The 20,497-nt window shown below is 40.1% G+C and overlaps 1 protein-coding gene across 3 annotated transcripts in view; it reads left to right on the forward strand.

Annotated features, from left to right (window-relative positions):
- LOC106092958 (Ig-like and fibronectin type-III domain-containing protein 2) overlaps window positions 1-20,497 on the forward strand; it is a 345,343-nt gene that overhangs the window by 132,401 nt on the left and 192,445 nt on the right. For all 3 annotated transcript variants that reach the window (XM_059361374.1, XM_059361377.1, XM_059361379.1), the window contains one exon: window positions 3,282-3,595. In XM_059361374.1, coding sequence (XP_059217357.1) covers window positions 3,282-3,595 — 314 coding nt within the window. The remainder of the gene's footprint in view (window positions 1-3,281; window positions 3,596-20,497) is intronic.

A 20,497-nucleotide genomic window follows, 5' to 3' on the forward strand; every position in this document is an offset into this window, starting at 1 on the left:
CATCTTTCTCTTTGACACCATGTCTGAAATCCCACGTGATCTGTCAAATACTAATGCATGAAAATCCTAACCTCAAAAAAATCACCCTTTATATGCCTTTGGGATGAAGGGACACGAAAATAAAACCCTACCACACGAAGGCTAAAGATTTTCGTCCTATCAGGCTGTCATCCTTCATGCTGAGGACTCTTGAGAAGTTGATAGAAATATATCTTAGGGCAAAGATCCCTGGAGATCGCCCGTCGCGACAGCAGCATGCACATAGCAAAGGCAAGTCCACTGAAACAGCCCTTCACGACCTAGTCGGCTATATAGAGTTTAGACCGCGCGTCATGCATTGGGTTTTGTACTGCAGTTGTCTGCATTTTCCCCGCATGCCCTACGCATGCTATAACTTGCCGCACTGATTTTATATAAGTAAGCTCCTAGTCCTGTGTGTCTCGTTATGATAGCAATAGCTATACTGACCTCCTTCTAGCTTCCTTTCAGTAATAGCCTCGTCTTCTCACGATCTGGATCCGCCCATAGGATTTTCGCCGTCCTAACGACCGTTTCGCTGTTTCACAATGCTGCATGCGCATTCGTCGCCTACTCCCTTAGCTAGGACTGTGTCGACCCGAAAGGCTTTGGGTTAACCAAATTTATTGACGGCAGTCCTCTGGCCTTCACCGCCAAATCGTCTGCCCTTTCATTTCCCCTTACTCCGTTATGGCCCGGCAACCAAAGGATGCGGATTTTCCCCTCCTCAGAGAAGGCGTTAATCTCCTTCTTACACTGCAAGACTGTTCGTGACCTTACCGTCCTGGTTGTTATTAACCTTATGGCAATTTTACTGTCGGTAAAGGTGTTCACACTTGACGTCCTCGCGTTAGCACCACACCACTTCACGCATTCCGTGATCGCCCAGATCTCTGCCTCCAGGAGCGTATTATGGTCAGGCAGTCTAAAACACATCTCAGTCCCTGGGTTCTCAATGTAAACCCCCAGGCCCACTCTGTCCTCGAGCTTTGATCCATCCGTGTAACATGATCTTCCAGATGGCATTACTAAGGTTCCGTCAATCAAAAAAAAAAAAAAAAACCGACTTCAAAGTTCATTTCAGGTATCCGATCGGAAATCTCTTCCCTTCCTTCCAGGTTTCCTATCGTCGCCTCGATTATACCGCGATGGTATGAGCTGCTCCCATCCTCAATCCATTCTCACATTGCCTTAAGTCTCATAGCCGCAGTGGCTGCCTCACACTTAATCCGTATGTCAATGGGTCGGAAATCTAGAATAGTCTCCAGTGCCCTGGTGGGCGTGGTCCTCATCGTTCCGCCTATGCCAAGACAACATGTTCTCTGAACCTGTTGTATGATCCTTATGTTTGCACTTTTTCTCCATAGCAGTCCACCAAACTACTGAGACGTATGTAAGTATTGGTCTAATCACGCTCCTGTAGAGCCAGTGGACTATTCTAGGCTTCAGGCCCCATTTCGAGCCTACGGCCCGTCTATGCCCAACATCTGTGAGCCTTCTCAGTACGCTCCTGAATGTGACACTTCGAATTCAGTTTCCTGTCCATGATCGCACCTTGTCAGATATCGAAATCGTCTTATTGAGGAAACGTGGTGCGTTAAATTGGTCCCCCATCGTCTTCCTCGTGGCATATTTCAGTCTTCTCTGGATTTACATTGAGACCTCTGGGTCTAACCCAGTCAGATGCCATATCCAAGAACTTTTCGGCCCTTCTGCATAGCTCGTTCGGATCCTTACCCCTTAGAAGTATTCAACCCATCAGCGTAGCAGATGGGTTCAAATCCCTCCTCAGTCAGCATCCGTTATAGGTCATTTACGGTGGTCACCCATAGGAGTGGCGATAAAATGCCCCCCTGGGGCGAAAATATACAATTCAACTTTTTATGACAAATAACGCAGGTCCTCGGCCGAGTACCAGTGTTAGCATAGAATAATTGGATATCGTTCTGTCCAGTCTATCGACATCACGATAGAGGTCAAACGTGTACAGCTAGCCGCTTGAAATTTTGCATAGGAACCTAATATCGATGTAGGTCGTCGGGGATTGCAAATGGGCCATATCGATTCAGATTTAGATATAGCTCCCATATAAACCGATATCACGATTTGACTTCTTGCGCCCCTAGAAGCCGCAATTTTTGTCCAAATTGGCTGAAATTTTCCACGTAATGTTCCGTTATGACTTCCAACAACTGTTGCAAGTACGGTCGAAATCGGTCTATAACCTGATATAAATCGATTGCCCGATTTGACTTCTTGAGCCTTTACAAGCCACAATATTTGTCCGATTTGGCTGAAATTTTGCATGCGCTGTTCTGTTATGACTTACAACAACTGTGCCAAATACGGTCCATATCAGTATATATCCTGATGTAGCTCCCATGTAAACCGGTCTCTCGATCATCCTTGTTCGGTTTGACAGAAGTTTGGTATGTAAAATAAAATTTTGCCCTACAACAAAATTTATTTTGTATACATTTTTAGCAGGTGGGTTCCCAAGATTCGGCCCGGCCGAAGTTAGGGTGCTATCACCGTTATGTCTGTGTGTGCGTACCAAAAGAGATAAAACGAAGCTTAACCAATGTCCAACAGGCACCGATTTCCACTACTTCCATGAAACGGCAACGAAGCATTAGCCGAACGAAGTCGCACGAAATAACCAATTTTTATAGTCGAGGACTTGGCATCAGTATTTCATTTTCTTGCCCAGTCATTGATTTGGCAAAAGAGCATGTGCTCGATGTATGTACGACTGTGCCAAATTTCAAGATGATCGGATGTAAATTGCGACCTGAACTTTGTACACAAATTCAAATAGCCACACTGACGGATGGACACACGGACAGACTTAAAAATATATATTGGGTTGCCCAAAACGTAATTGCGGATTTTTTTAAAAGAAAGTAAATGCATTTTTAATAAAACTTAGAATGAACTTTAATCAAATATACTTTTTTTACACTTTTTTTCTAAAGCAAGCTAAAAGTAACAGCTGATAACTGACAGAAGAAAGAATGCAATTGCAGAGTCACAAGCTGTGAAAAAATTTGTCAACGCCGACCATATGAAAAATCCGCAATTACTTTTTGGGCAACCCAATAGGTTTATCCCTCTTTCTTCTGGATGTTATCGACAAGTGCTTTAAGTTATAATACCCTGTACCACAGTTGTGGTGTAGGTTGCAATTGAAAAAAAAAAATAAAAAAAAAAAATCTCAAAATATCTCTCATTTTCCTTTCTTCCCACTTCTACCCCAAAAATAGGAACCGATAGCATACCTGGTCCCGTCATTGACCTACATGCAACCACGGTTAGCAACACTTCAATATCACTAACATGGTCACAATCCGATGTCGAGGCCGGCAACAATTCAACCGAGACGCAGTCAGCAGAAGCAACTAAAACCAATGACAAATCAACAGATGATGCAACATCATCGTCGTCGCTGGTGACCGCAAGTCCAATTGCAACGGCAGTAGCCACATCCACCTCATTGGATGATAATATTGATTTTATAGTCCAGTATGGCAAAGTCAATAACATGACCATGTATGAGACCGTGGCCAAATTGGAAAATGTAAGTACAGCCTTAATGCATATGTTTTGTATCAATTGGGTTGCCCAAAAAGTAATTGCGGATTTTTTAAAAGAAAGTAAATGCGTTTTTAATAAAACTTAGAATGAAGAAAGAATGCAATTACAGAGTCACAAGCTGTGAAAAAATTTGTCAACGCCGACTACATGAAAAATCCGCAATTACTTTTTGGGCAACCCAATACAATATATACACATACAAACCTATCTACCTATGAGTTGTGTACACATTTTGTAAAGTTTCATAATTTGGTATGTGATATGTTTAGCTATCTTGGCTTAAATATGATTGTTGTTTGTGGGCTATTTGGGTTGTCATACTAAAATGTTATTATAATCTGCTACAATTGTTTACACATTATTATAAAGTTTGTGTGTGCGTTTGTGTGCCAGCTCAAAACTTTTATGAATTCACATTTTCAGCAAGGATACTAACGACACAGCGGTAGTCCATTGTTATTGCTAGCAATGTATGCGCTGGACATTTGAAGCGAATCTCTTTATTATCTAATCATTTTTGACCAGTCATTTATATGTCTAAGTACTTTGCTGATGTTGCCTTGCTGATGTTGTGAACTAAATGATGGTAGATTCCAGTAGCGTCACTAGAGCAAGTAAAAAGGCGTTAAGTTCGGCCGGGCCGAACTTTGGATACCCACCACCTCGGGTATATATGTAAACCACATTTCATCAAAATACGGCGACAATTGCATACCTTATGTCCCCTAGCAGTTATAACGAAATATATTCCGATTTAAATCAAATACTAAAAAGTATAATACAAGTCATTGTTCAGTTGTGTATAACAACAATTGTGGTCTTTTTAGTAGCTATTTCTAAAAATAAACCGATCTGAACCATATACGACAAGGATGTCGAAAAGCCTAACGCAAGTCACTGTGTCAAATTTCAGTGAAATCGGATTACAAAAGCGGCTTTTTTGGGGCCAAGCCTTTAAATCGAGATATCGGTCTATATGGCAGCTATATCCAAATCTGGACGGATTTGCGCCATATTGTAGAAGTATGTAAAGAGGCTTAATTTAACTCACTGTCCCAAATTTCGGCAAAAATCGGACAATAAATGCGCCTTTTATGGGCCCAAAAACCTTAAATCGAGGGATCGATCTATATGGCAGCTATATCCAAATCAGATGCGATCAGGGCTAAATTGAAAAAAGATGTCAAAGGGCCTAAGACAACTCACCGCTCCAAACTTCCGCACAATCAGATAATAAATGTGGCTTTTATGGGCCTAAGACCCTACATCGAAAGATCGGCCTATATGGCAGCTATATCCCAATCTGGGCCGATCTTTGCCATATTGCAGAGGTATGTCAAGGGACTTAACTTAACTCAACGTCCCAAATTTCGACGACATCGGACAATAAATGCGCCTTTTATGGCCCCAAAACCTTAAGTCGAGAGATCGGTCTATATGGCAGCTATATCCAAATCCGAACAGATCTGGGCCAAATAAACGAAGGATGTCGAAAGGCTTAACACAACTCACTCAACTCACAACTCCCACATATCAGCAAAATCGGATAATAAATGTGGCTTTTATGGACCTAAGACCCTACATCGGGGAATCGGTCTATATGACAGCTATATCCAAATCTCAACCGATCTAGGCAAAATTTATGAAGGATGTCGAGGGGTCTAACACAACTCACTGTCCCAAATTTCAGCAAAATCGGATAATAAATGTGTCCCAAATTTCAGCAAAATCGGATAATAAATGTGATGGGCCTAAGACACTAAACCGGAGGATCGGTCTATATGGCAGCTATATCCAAATCTGGCCCGAATGGTGCCAAATTTCTGAAGGATGTCGAAGGGTCTAACACAACTCACTGTCCCAAATTTCAGCAAAATAGGATAATAAATGTGGCTTTTACGGGCCTAAGACCCTAAATCGGGAGATCGGTCTATATGGCAGCTATATCCAAATCCGAACCAATCTGGGCCAAATAAACGAAGGATGTTGAAAGGCCTAACACAACTCACTGTCCCAAATTTCAGCAAAATTGGATAATAAATGTGGTTTTTATGGGCCTCAGACCCTAAATCGGAGGATCGGTCTATATGGCAGCTATATCCAAATCTCAACCGATCTAGGCAAAATTTATGAAGGATGTCGAGGGGTCTAACACAATTCACTGTCCCAAATTTCAGCAAAATCGGATAATAAATGTGGCTTTTATGGGCCTAAGACCCTTAATCAGAGGATCGGTCTATATGGCGGCTATATCCAAATCTGGACCGATCTTGACCAAATTGACAAAGAATGTCGAAGGGACTAACACAACTCACTATCCCGAATTTCAGCAAAATCAGATAATAAATGTGGCTTTTATTGGCCTAAGACCCTAAAGCGGAGGATCGGTCTATATGGCAGCTATATCCAAATCTAGACCGATCGGGGCCAAATTTATGAAGGATGTTGAAAGGCCTAACACAACTCACTGTCCCAAATTTCAGCAAAATCGGATGATAAATGTGGCTTTTATGGGCCTAAGACCCTAAATCGGGAGATCGGTCTATATGGCAGCTATATCCAAATCTCAACCGATCTATGCAAAATTTATGAAGGATATCGAGAGGTCTAACACAATTCACTGTCCTAAATTTCAGCAAAATCAGATAATAAATGTGGCTTTTATGGGCCTAAGACCCTTAATCAGAGGATCGGTCTATATGGCGGCTATATCCAAATCTGGACCGATCTTGACCAAATTGACAAAGAATGTCGAAGGGACTAACACAACTCACTGTCCCAAATTTCAGCCAAATTGGATAATAAATGTGGTTTTTATGGGCCTCAGACCCTAAATCAGAGGATCGGTCTATATGGCAGCTATATCCAAATCTAGACCGATCGGAACCAAATTTATGAAGGATGTTGAAGGATCTAACATAACTCACTTTCCCAAATTTCAGCAAAATGGGATAATAAATGTGGCTTTTATGGGCCTAAGACCCTAAATCGGCGGATCGGTCTATATGGGGGATATATCAAGATATAGTCCGATTTAGCCTATCTTTAAACCTAACCTGCTTATAGACAAAAAAAGAATCTGTGCAAAGTTTCAGCGCAATATCTTTATTTGTAAAGACTGTACCGTGATTTCAACAGACAGACGTACGGACATGTCTATATCGTCTTAGATTTTTACGCTGATCAAGAATATAAATACTTTATAGGGTCGGAAATGGATATTTCGATGTGTTGCAAACGGAATGACAAAATGAATATACCCCCATCCTTTGGTGGTGGGTATAAGAACAAATAAAAGCGTTCCAAGATCGACCGGGCCGAATCTTATTTACCCTTCACCTTGGAGCGCATTTGTCGAGTTCTTTTCTCGGCATCTCTTCTTAGTCAAAAAAGGATATAAGAAAGGATTTGCTCTGCTATTAGAGCGATATCAAGATATGGTCCGGTTTGGACCACAATTAAATTATATTTATGTTGGAGACCTGTGTAAAATGTCAGCCAATTCGAATAAGAATTGCGCCCATTGGGGGCTCAAGAAGTAAAATAGAGAGATCGATTTATATGGGAGCTGTATCGGGCTATAGACCGATTCAGACCATAATGAACACGTATGTTGATGGTCATGAGAGAATCCGTCGTACAAAATTTCAGGCAAATCGGATAATAATTGCGACCTCTACAGGCTCAAGAAGTCAAGATCCCAGATCGGTTTATATGACAGCTATACCAGGTTATGGACCGATTTGAAACTTATTTGACACAGTTGTTGAAAGTAAGATTAAAATAGGTCATGCAAAATTTCAGACAAATCGGATAAGAATTGCGCGCTCTAGAGGCTCAAGAAGTCAAGACCCAAGATCGGTTTATATGGCAGCTATATCAGGTTATGGACCGATTTAAACCATACTTGACACAGTTGTTGGATATCGTAACAAAACACGTCGTGCAAAATTTCATTCAAATCGGATAAGAATTGCGCGCTCTAGAGGCTCAAGAAGTCAAGACCCAAGATCGGTTTATATGGCAGCTATATCAGGTTATGGATCGATTTAAACCATACTTGACACAGTTGTTGGATATCGTAACAAAACACGTCGTGCAAAATTTCATTCCAATTGGTTAATAATTACGCGCTCTAGAGGCTCAAGAAGTCAAGACCCAAGATCGGTTTATATGGCAGCTATATCAGGTTATGGATCGATTTAAACCATACTTGACACAGTTGTTGGATATCGTAACAAAACACGTCGTGCAAAATTTCATTCAAATCGGATAAGAATTGCGCGCTCTAGAGGCTCAAGAAGTCAAGACCCAAGATCGGTTTATATGGCAGCTATATTAGGTTATGGATCGATTTAAACCATACTTGACACAGTTGTTGGATATCGTAACAAAACACGTCGTGCAAAATTTCATTCCAATTGGTTAATAATTGCGCCCTCTGGAGGTTCAAGAAATCAAGACCCAAGATCGGTTTATATGGCAGCTATATCAGGTTATGGAACAATTTGAACCATACTTGACACAGTTGTTGGATATCACAGCAATACACGTCGGTCAAAATTTCATTCCAATCCGATAGGAATTGCGCCATCTAGAGGCTCAGGAATTCAAGACCCCAGATCGGTTTATATGGCAGCTATATCAGGTTATTAACCGATTTGATTCGTACTTGGCACAGTTGTTGGATATCATAACAAAACACGTCGTGCAAAATTTCATTCCAATCGGATAAGAATTGCGCACTCTAGAGGCTCAAGAAGTCAAGACCCCAGATCGGTTTATAGGGCAGCTGTATCAAAACATGGACCGATATGGCCCATTTGCAATACCAACCGACCTACACTAATAAGAAGTATTTTGTGCAAAATTTCAAGCGGCTAGCTTTTTTCCCTTGGAAGTTAGCGTGCTTTCGACAGACAGACGGACGGACATGGCTAGATCGACATAAAAGTCGCGCCGATCAAGAATATATATACTTTATGGGGTCTCAGACGAATATTTCGAGTAGTTACAAACAAAATGACGAAATTAGTATACCCCCCATCCTATGGTGGAGGGTATAAAAAGCTTTGCTATATGAAAAGTTTAATTCAGTCTAGCTGGCTATAAACATAACCATAATTAACCCCTCCCTTTTGTGACGCTCGACGCTACTGCCTTTGCACTTAGTGCGAGAGTATATCATGATCCCATTATATATTCATTCAAGTTTTTATTGTGTTGTGGTCATCGGAACACATACATTCACACAAAAGCAATCATACAGTTTTGTCCACTTATTTTTGCTATGTTCTTTGAGGGCCAAAACAAAATGACACAAAACATCCATTAAAAAATTTTCAATTTCCCATCGTGTTTCGTTCGGCATACAGCACATCCTTGCAATAGCATGATTTTATGCCATAAAATGCTGAGAGAAGAGTGAACATATAGTGGAAAGGGATTAACCATTGTATAACCGTCCAACCATCTGAGGATATACGGTAAGCACTTGGAAAGTTATAGCATGAAATGGACCAACATGCCGCCACGTATTCTTTCCAAGTGTATGTAGGAAAAACATTACTCCTCGTTGTGACTCTGTTGATGCTGCCACTGATGATGATGATACATACCATGGTGATGGGATTTTGTTATGAAAAGTTGTGACTTTTCATTGCAAGTTGATGTTGTCCAAATAATAAAAAACAAGTAAAAAGGCATTAAGTTTGGCCGGGCCGAACTATGGACACCCACCACCCCGGGTGTATATGTAAACCCCCTTTCGTCTTAAACCTGTGAAAATTGGATTTCTTATGCAGCCAAATTCGGCCCAGACAATGAGTCGTCTAATAAATATATGTCACTGTTCAATTTTGTAGAACAAATATGGGGTTTTTTGTTGGCAGCTATATCCAAATACAAAACGATCTGAACCATATAGGACATGGCTGTCGAAAAGCCTAACATAAGTCACTGTGTCAATTTTCAACGAAATCGGATAATAAAAGCGTTTTTATACCCTCCACCATAGGATGGGGGGTATACTAATTTCGTCATTCTGATTGTAACTACTCGAAATATTCGTCTGAGGCCCCATAAAGTATATATATTCTTGATCGTCGTGACATTTTATGTCGATCTAGCCATGTCCGTCCGTCCATCCGTCTTTCTGTCGAAAGCACGCTAACTTCCGAAGGAGTAAAGCTAGCCGCTTGAAATTTTGCACAAATACTTCTTATTAGTGTAGGTCGGTTTGTATTGTAAATGGGCCATATCGGTCCATGTTTTAATATAGCTGCCATATAAACCGATCTGGGGTCTTGAATTCTTGAGCCTCTAGAGGTCGCATTTATTATCCGATTTGCCTGAAATTTTGTACGACGGATTATCTCATGACCATCAACATACGTGTTTATTATGGTCTGAATCGGTCTATAGCCCGATACAGCTCCCATATAAATCGATCTCTCTATTTTACTTTTTGAGCCCCCACAGAGGGCGCGATTCTTATTCGAATTGGCTGACATTTTACACAGGTCTCCAACATATAATTTAATTGTAGTCCAAACCCGAACATATCTTGATATCGCTCTAATAGCAGAGCAAATCTTTTCTTATATCCTTTTTATACCCTCCACCATAAGATGGGGGTATACTAATTTCGTCATTCTGTTTGTAACTACTCGAAATATTCGTCTGAGACCCCATAAAGTATATATATTCTTGATCGTCGCGACATTTTATGTCGATCTAGCCATGTCCGTCCGTCTGTCCGTCCGTCCGTCCGTCCGTCTGTCTGTCGAAAGCACGCTAACTTCCGAAGGAGTAAAGCTAGCCGCTTGAAATTTTGCACAAATACTTCTTATTAGTTTAGGTCGGTTGGTATTGTAAATGGGCCATATCGGTCCATGTTTTGATATAGCTGCCATATAAACCGATCTGGGGTCTTGACTTCTTGAGCCTGTAGAGTGCGCAATTTTTATCCGATTGGAATGAAATTTTGCACGACGTGTTTTGTTATGATATCCAACAACTGTGTAAAGTATGGTTCAAATCGTTTTATAACCTGACATAGCTGTCATATAAACCGATCTTGGGTCTTGACTTCTTGAGCCTCTAGAGATCGCAATTATTATCCGATTTGCCTGAAATTTGGTACGACGGATCCTCTCATGACCATTAACATACGTGTTTATTATGGTCTGAATCGGTCTATAGACCGATACAGCTCCCATATAAATTGATCTCTCTATTTTACTTCTTGAGCTCCCACAGAGGGCGCAATTCTTATTCGATTTGGCTGACATTTTACACAGGTCTCCAACATATAATTTAATTGTAGTCCAAACCGGAACATATGTTAATATCGCTCTAATAGCAGATCAAATCTTTTCTTATATCCTATTTTTTTGCCTAAGAAGAGATGCCGGGAAAAGAACTCGACAAATGCGATCCATGGTGGAGGGTATAAAAGATTCGGCCCGGCCGAACTTAGCACGCTTTTACTTGTTTATATTGCCATGATTTTAGATTGGCACTTCTTTATGGCACCTTTAACCAAATTTGGACCGATCTGGACCAAATCAAACAAGGATATAATAATCATTCTATTTCATTAAAACTCTACTATTATATCCGTAGTTATATCTTAATAGGGGCTGGTCCTGATCACATTTTATTCAGGTGCCGAGTACTCATATACAAGTAACATTTTTATACCCACCACCGACGGATGGGGGTATATTCATTTTGTCATTCCGTTTGCAACACATCGAAATATCCATTTCCGACCCTATAAAGTATATATATTCTTGATCAGCGTAAAAATCTAAGACGATCTAGACATGTACGTCCGTCTGTCTGTTGAAATCACGCTACAGTCTTTAAAAATAGAGGTATTGAGCTGAAACTTTGCACAGATTCTTTGTTTGTCCATAAGCAGGTTAAGTTCGAAGATGGGCTATATCGGACTATATCTTGATATAGCTCCCATATAGACCGATCCGCCGATTTGGGGTCTTAGGCCAATAAAAGCCACATGTATTATCCGATTTTGCTGAAATTCGGCACAGTGAGTTGTATTGGGCTCTTCAACGTCTTTCGTCAATTTGGCTTAGATCGGTCCAGATTTGGATATAGCTGTCATATAGACCGATCTTCGGATTTAGGGTCTTAGGCCAATAAAATCCACATTTATTATCCAATTTTGCTGAAATTTGGGACAGTGAGTTGTGTTAGGCCTTTCGACATCCTTCGTTTATATGGCTCACATCGGTCCAGATTTGGATATAGCTGTCATATAGACCGATCTTCCGATTTGGGGTCTTAGGCCCATAAAACACGCATTTATTGTCCGATGTCGTTGAAATTCGGGACAGTGAGTTAAATTAAGCCCCTTGACATACTTCTGCATTATCGCACAGATCGGTCCAGATTTGGATATAGCTGCCATATAGACCGATCCTCCGATTTAGGGTCTTGGGCCCATAAAAGCCACAATTATTATCCGATTTTGCTGAAATTTGGTACAGTGAGTTGTCTTAGGCCCTTCGACTTCCTTCGTCAAATTGGCCCAGATCGGTTCAGATTTGGATATAGCTGCCATATAGACCGTTCCTCCGGTTAAGTGTCTTAGGCCCACAAAAGCCACATTTATTATCCGATTTTGATGAAATTCGGGACAGTGAGTTGTGTAAGGCCCATCGACAACCTTCGTTAATTTGGCTCAGATCGGTCCAGATTTGGATATTGCTGCCATATAGATCGATCCACCGATTTATGGTGTAAGGCCCATAAAAGCCACATTCATTATCCGATTTTGCTGAAATTTGGGACAGTGAGTTGTGTTGGGCCCTTTGACATATTTTTTCAATTTGGTCCAGATCGGTTCAGATTTCGATATGGCTGCCATATAGACCGATTTCTTGATTTATGGTTTTGGGCCCATAAAATGCTCATTTATTGTCCGATGTCGCCGAAATTTGGAACAGTGGAAATTTGGAACAGGAACAGACAGACACAAGGACATCGTTACATCGTCCTGGAATTTTACGACGATCCGAATTAATGGGTTGCTCAAAAAGTAATTGCGGATTTTTTAAAAGAAAGTAAATGCATTTTTAATAAAACTTAGAATGAACTTTAATCAAATATACTTTTTTTACACTTTTTTTCTAAAGCAAGCTAAAATTAACAGCTGATAACTGACAGAAGAAAGAATGCAATTACAGAGTCACAAGCTGTGAAAAAATTTTTCAACGCCGACAATATGAAAAATCCGCAATTACTTTTTGGGCAACCCAATATATGTACTTTATAGGGTCGGAAATTGATATTTCGAAGTGATGCAAACGGAATGTCAGAACGAATATACCCCCTATCCTATAATGGTGGGTATAAAAACGATGAGAAAATACAATTTTATCGCAATTTGGTTGACACGAAAAGGTCTCCAGGAATACATAATGGAATATTTTCGTCCTTGTTAAGTTTGTTTTTTTTTTTTGCCATGGCATAATATGCATTCAAACGAGTTATCATCATTGAAAAAGGATATATGTAATTTTAGAAATGGCATTGGCGAGGCTTTACAAAATGAAGTAAAATCTTTAAAAATATTATTATGATGATCATCACCATAGGATGAGGATAGACTAACCTAGGGTATACTAATCTAGTCATACCGTTTGTAATATCTCGAAACATTCGTCTTAGACCTCAAAAAGAATGTATATGCTTGATCGTCTCGACGTTCTAGCCATGTCCGTCCGTCTGTCGAAATCACGATAGCGGTCGAATGCGTAGAGCTAGCCCTTGAAATTTTCCACAGACACCAAGTATTAATAAACTGATCTCTCGATTTTTCTTCTTGAGACTCTGGATGCCGTAATTTTTGTCCGTTTTATTTGAAATTTTGCACATGGTATTCTATTAGGACTTGCAACATCTGGGCCAAGTACGGTCCGAATTTGCAAATTGCAAATTTTGCCCACTCCACTCCAGGATCAGGGGCAAACTTCTCACATATCAGTGAGTGTAGTCCGATTTAAGTTTAAAGCTCCATGATAAGGGGCTTGCTTTTTATAGGCGAGTCAGAACAGCGTGCCGCAGTGCGACACCTCTTTGGAGAGAAATTTTACATGGCATAGTACCTCACAAATGTTGACAGCATCAGGAGGGGAGTACAACCGCTGAAAATATTTTCTAATCGTCTTGCCAGGATTTGAACCCAGGTGTTCAACGTCATAGACGGACATGCTAACGTGCTCTGCGCTACGTTGGCCTCCGATAACTTGATATAGTTTCCATATAAACCCATCTCCCGATTTGACTTCTTGAACCCTTACAAGCCGCAATTTTTGTCCAATTTGGCTGTTAAGACTTTCCACAACTGCTTTAAGTGCGATTCAAATCGGTCTTAAACCTGATATAGCTCCCATATAAACCGATCTAGCGATTTGATTTCTTGAGCTCTTACAAGCCGCAATTTTTTTCCGATTTGACTGAAATTTTGCATGCGGTGTTCTGTTACGATACGGTCCAAATCAGTCTATAACCAGATTTAGCTCCCATGCAAATCGGTCTCTCAATCATCCTTGTTCGGTTCCTAGAACCTTTAATTTTTGAAATTATGCCCTTCAACTAAATTTATTTTGTATAAATTTTTGGCAGATTCCATGGTGGTGGGTTTCGGCCCGGCCGAACTTAGCACCCTCATACTTGTTTAGTTGTTAGTGGGAAAGCTCTACTCTAACTGTTTTGGGTACTTCTCCTGCTTCTGTTGCTAAAGTTAAAATTTTCGTATGTTAATTGATTAAAAATTAGCCTCTATTGGCCCTAAGGAGATGTTCTTGCATTTGTGCTTTATTCAGCGATAAAAGCCAATCAAAATTTTGGTAGAAAACTTAATCTTTCACTATGCTGGGCGATGAAATGCCTTCATGTCAAACTTATCGCCCTAGAAATTATACACAAGTAAATTTCCTATTTGATGGCAAACTTTATTGCCATGGGCCTAAGGAGAACGAGTGGATGTGAATATAAAGACTCAAATATGCCATTGTTAAAGGCTTCCTTCTAGCAAATTTTCTATTTTCTTCTTATTTCCTGCTCATCAAACAAAATAAATTCAAAGTTGCTCCTTTCAACGAAGCTGCTGCTGCTGCTGCTTTAACCTTAAGACTTTATGTTGGCGTTTTTGGGGCTAAATGATGTGCGGTGCAAAATGCTACATTTTTTTGCCGAAAAAAAGAGAGTTCAACCTTCCTTGCTTGATAGAGATTGGGCCAAATGCTGGGTTGGGATGGGGTTTGGCTATGGGTCTGCTGCTGAAACTCAAGCTGCTGGTGTACGTTGTTCACTTGTTTGCCGTTAGAAGTTTTAGTGGTTTCTTTTTGACATCAAATGACGCCATTATTAAAAAAGGAGGTATTTTTTTTTTTTTTTGTATTTTTGCCAAAGAAACTTTCCACTTTACCAACTTAAATGAGACGTCATTTTTTTTCTGAGGCTGTTTGTTGTTGGTGTTTTAGGCAAAGATATGTGGCCAAGAGTTAAATTAGGAAGGCACAAAATTGACATAAGGCTTAATTTAAAGTTAGGACAGCTCTGGGCAAGTTGTGGATGCAAAAGCTTAAGTTAAATTTCTTGAACATCGAAAAGCAGGAGTGAAGAACTTCAGACTGAGGCTTCACTTCTGGCATACAATCGAAAATAAATTTTTATACCCTCCACCATAGGAAGGGGTCATACTAATTTCGTCATTCTGTTTGTAACATTTCGAAATATGCGTCTGAGACCCCATAAAGTATATATATTCTTGATCCTAATGTCATTTTAAGTCGATCTACAGACAGGCGTACGGACATGGGTCCGTCTGTCTACCAAAAGCACGCTAATTTTCAAGGGAGTAAAGCTAGCTTTACTCAAATTTTGCACAAAGACTTCTTATTATTGTAGGTCGGTTGGGATTGTAAATGGACCAAATCGGTCCATGTTTTGATATGGCTGCCATATAAACCGATCTTGGGTCTTGACTTCTTGAGCCTCTAGAGGGCACAATTCTCGTCCGATTTGACTGAAATTTTGCATGAGGTGTTTTGTTATGTCTTCCAATAACCGTGCTAAGTATGGCACAAATCGGTACATAACCTGATATAGCTGCCATATAACTCAATCTGGGATCTTGACTTCTTGAGCCTCTAGAGGGCGCAATTATCATCCGATTTGGCTGAAATTTTGCATGAGGTGTTTTGTTTTGTCTTCCAATAACTGTGCTAAGTATGGCGCAAATCGGTACATAACCTGATATAGCTGCCATATAAACCGATCTGGGATCTTGACTTCTTGAGCCTCTAGAGGGCGCAATTGTCATCCGATTTGGCTGAAATTTTGCATAAGGTGTTTTGTTATGTCTTCCAATAACCGAGCTAAGTATGGCGCAAATCGGTACATAACCTGATATAGCTGTCATATAAACCGATCTGGGATCTTGACTTCTTGAGCCTCTAGAGGGCGCAATTATCATCCGATTGGGATGAAATTTAGCATGACGTGTTTTGTTATGATATCCAATAACTGTGTCAAGTATGGTTCAAATCGGTTCATAACCTGATATAGCTGCCATATAACTCAATCTGGGATTTTGACTTCTTGAGCCTCTAGAGGGCGCAATTATCATACGATTTGGCTGAAATTTTGCATAAGGTGTTTTGTTTTGTCTTCCAATAACTGTGCTTAGTATGGCGCAAATCGGTTCATAATCTGATATAGCTGCTATATAAACCGATCTGGGATCTTGACTTCTTGAGCCTCTAGAGGGCGCAATTATGATCCCATTTGGCTGAAATTTTGCATGAGGTGTTTTGTTATGTCTTTCAATAACTGTGCCAAGTATGGCGCAAATCGGTTCATAATCTGATACAGCTGCCATATAAATCGATCTGGGATCTTGATTTCTTGAGCCTCTAGAGGGCGCAATTCTCGTCCGATTTGACTGAAATTTTGCACGTAGTGTTTTGATATTACTTTCAATAACTGTGCAAAGTATGGTCCTAATCGGTCCACAACCTGATATAGCTTTCATATAAACCCATCTTGGGTCTTGACTCCTTGAGCCTCTAGAGGGCGCAATTATTAACCGATTGGAATGAAATTTTGCACGACCTGTTTTGTTCTGTCTTCCAACAACTGTGTTAAGTATGATACAAATCGGTTCATAATCTGTTATGGCTGTCATATAAACCGATTTGAGATCTTGACTTCTTGAGCCTCTAGAGGGCACAATTCTTATCCGATTGGGATGAAATTTTGCACAACGTGTTTTGTTATGATATCCAACAACTGTGCAAAGTATGGTTCAAATCGGTAAATAACCTGATATAGCTGTCATATAAACCGATCTTGGGTCTTGACTTCTTGAGCCTCTAGAGGGCACAATTCTCATCCGATTTGACTGAAATTTTGACTGTAGTGTTTTGGTATCACTTCCAACAACTGAGGTAAGTATTATTCAAATCGGTTTATAAGCTGATATAGCTGTCATATAAACCGATCTTGTCGGTTGGGATTGTAAATGGACCAAATCGGTCCATGTTTTGATATAGCTGCCATATAAACCGATCTGGGATCTTGACTTCTTGAGTCTCTAGAGGGCGCAATTATCATCCGATTTGGCTGAAATTTTGTATAAGGTGTTTTGTTATGTCTTCCAATAACCGTGCTAAGTATGGCGCAAATCGGTCCATGTTTTGATATAGCTGCCATATAAACCGATCTGGGATCTTGACTTCTTGAGCCTCTAGAGGGCGCAATTATCATCCGATTTGGCTGAAGTTTTGTATGAGGTGTTTTGTTATGTCTTCCAATAACCGTGCTAAGTATGGCGCAAATCGGTCCATGTTTTGATATAGCTGCCATATAAACCGATCTGGGATCTTGACTTCTTGAGCCTCTAGAGGGCGCAATTATCATCCGATTTGGCTGAAATTTTGTTTGAGGTGTTTTGTTATGTCTTCCAATAACCGTGCTAAGTACGGACCAAATCGATCCATGTTTTGATATAGCTGCCATATAAACCGATCTGGGATCTTGACTTCTTGAGCCTCTAGAGGGCGCAATTATCATCCGATTTGGCTGAAATTTTGCATAAGGTGTTTTGTTTTGTCTTCCAATAACTGTGCTAAGTATGGCGCAAATCGGTTCATAATCTGATATAGCTGCCATATAAACCGATTTGGGATCTTGACTTCTTGAGCCTCTAGAGGGCGCTATTATCATCCGATTTGGCTCAAATTTTGCATAAGGTGTTTTGTTATGTCTTCTAATAACCGTGCTAAGTATGGCGCAAATCGGTACATAACCTGATATAGCTGCCATATAAATCGATCTGGGATCTTGATTTCTTGAGCCTCTAGAGGGCGCAATTCTCGTCCGATTTGACTGAAATTTTGCACGTAGTGTTTTGATATTACTTTCAATAACTGTGCAAAGTATGGTCCTAATCGGTCCATAACCTGATATAGCTTTCATATAAACCCATCTTGGGTCTTGACTCCTTGAGCCTCTAGAGGGCGCAATTATTAACCGATTGGAATGAAATTTTGCACGACCTGTTTTGTTCTGTCTTCCAACAACTGTGTTAAGTATGATACAAATCGGTTCATAATCTGTTATGGCTGTCATATAAACCGATTTGAGATCTTGACTTCTTGAGCCTCTAGAGGGCACAATTCTTATCCGATTGGGATGAAATTTTGCACAACGTGTTTTGTTATGATATCCAACAACTGTGCAAAGTATGGTTCAAATCGGTAAATAACCTGATATAGCTGTCATATAAACCGATCTTGGGTCTTGACTTCTTGAGCCTCTAGAGGGCACAATTCTCATCCGATTTGACTGAAATTTTGACTGTAGTGTTTTGGTATCACTTCCAACAACTGAGGTAAGTATTATTCAAATCGGTTTATATGCTGATATAGCTGTCATATAAACCGATCTTGTCGGTTGGGATTGTAAATGGACCAAATCGGTCCATGTTTTGATATAGCTGCCATATAAACCGATCTGGGATCTTGACTTCTTGAGCCTCTAGAGGGCGCAATTATCATACGATTTGGCTGAAATTTTGCATAAGGTGTTTTGTTATGTCTTCCAATAACCGTGCTAAGTATGGCGCAAATCGGTACATAACCTGATATAGCTGCCATATAAACCGATCTGGGATCTTGACTTCTTGAGCCTCTAGAGGGCACAATTCTTATCCGATTGGGATGAAATTTTGCACAACGTGTTCTGTTATGATATCCAACAACTGTGCAAAGTATGGTTCAAATCGGTAAATAACCTGATATAGCTGTCATATAAACCGATCTTGGGTCTTGACTTCTTGAGCCTCTAGAGGGCACAATTCTCATCCGATTTGAATGAAATTTTGACTGTAGTGTTTTGGCATCACTTCCAACAACTGTGTTAAGTATGATTCAAATCGGTTCATAATCTGATATAGCTGCCATATAAACCGATCTGGGATCTTGACTTCTTGAGCCTCTAGAGGGCGCAATTATCATCCGATTTGTCTGAAATTTTGCATAAGGTGTTTTTTTATGTCTTCCAATAACCGTGCTAAGTATGGCGCAAATCGGTACATAACCTGATATAGCTGCCATATAAACCGATCTGGGATCTTGACTTCTTGAGCCTCTAGAGGGCGCAATTATCATACGATTTGGCTGAAATTTTGCATGAGGTGTTTTGTTATGATATCCAACAACTGTGCCAAGTATGGTTCAAATCGGTTCATAACCTGATATAGCTGCCATATAAACCGATCTGGGATCTTGACTTCTTAAGCCTCTAGAGGGCGCAATTATCATTCGATTTGGCTGAAATTTTGCATAAGGTATTTTGTTATTACTTGCAATAACTTTGATAAGTATGGCACAAATCGGTACATAACCTGATATAGCTGCCATATAACTCAATCTGGGATCCTGACTTCTTGAGCCTCTAGAGGGCGCAATTATCATTCGAATTGGCAGAAATTTTGTACAACGGCTTCTCTCATGACCTTCATCATACGTGTCTATTATGGTCTGAATCGATCAGTAGCTTCTACAGCTCCCATAAAAAACCTATCTCCCGATTTTGCTTCTTGAGCCCTTACAACTCGCAATTCTTATCAGAATGGACCGAAATATTACACAATGATTACTACAATGTTCAGCACTCATTTATGGTTCGAATCGGACTATTACTTGCTATAGCTCCAATAGCATAACAGTTCGTATTCAATATTCTTTGTTTTGCCTTAAAAGAGATGCCGCGCATAGAACTCGACAAAAGCGATCCACGATGGAGGGTATATAAGATTCGGCCCGACCGAAATTAGCACGCTCTTACTTGTTATTCATTTGTTGTCCAGAATAGACAGAAATTGGCTTTAATTTCTGTTTCACTCAACTTGAATTTCCCAATAACTTTCCTTTAACGAACAAAACATGTCCCTTGACTTCAAACTTCATTTGCAACCATCACTGTCATAAATGACATGTAGCATATTTCGCGTGTGTTAAAAACGTTTCAAAATTTTTATCCTTCTCAGCGGGCCATGAAAATCCTTCATAATCGTTTAATGTCATTGTCAAGGGAGTAGAGACATGTCCTTGCATTACGGACAACTATTGGGAGTGACGGGTCTCGAATGTTGGTTTCATCATCAGCCGGCAATACCATTTCGTAAAACCAAAAACCATTTACAATTTTTTTTTTTTGTTTTTACTTCATCGTTTACTGAGCAAACACAACAACAACGTTTGCTGGTGTTATTTTGGCAACATTTGCTGTTATTGGATTTGTTGCTTTCCCATTTCCCTTTTTGTCTTCTCCAGACTGCAACAAT

The sequence above is a fragment of the Stomoxys calcitrans genome, chromosome 1 (genome assembly GCF_963082655.1).
Source record: "Stomoxys calcitrans chromosome 1, idStoCalc2.1, whole genome shotgun sequence".
NCBI lineage: Eukaryota > Metazoa > Arthropoda > Insecta > Diptera > Muscidae > Stomoxys > Stomoxys calcitrans.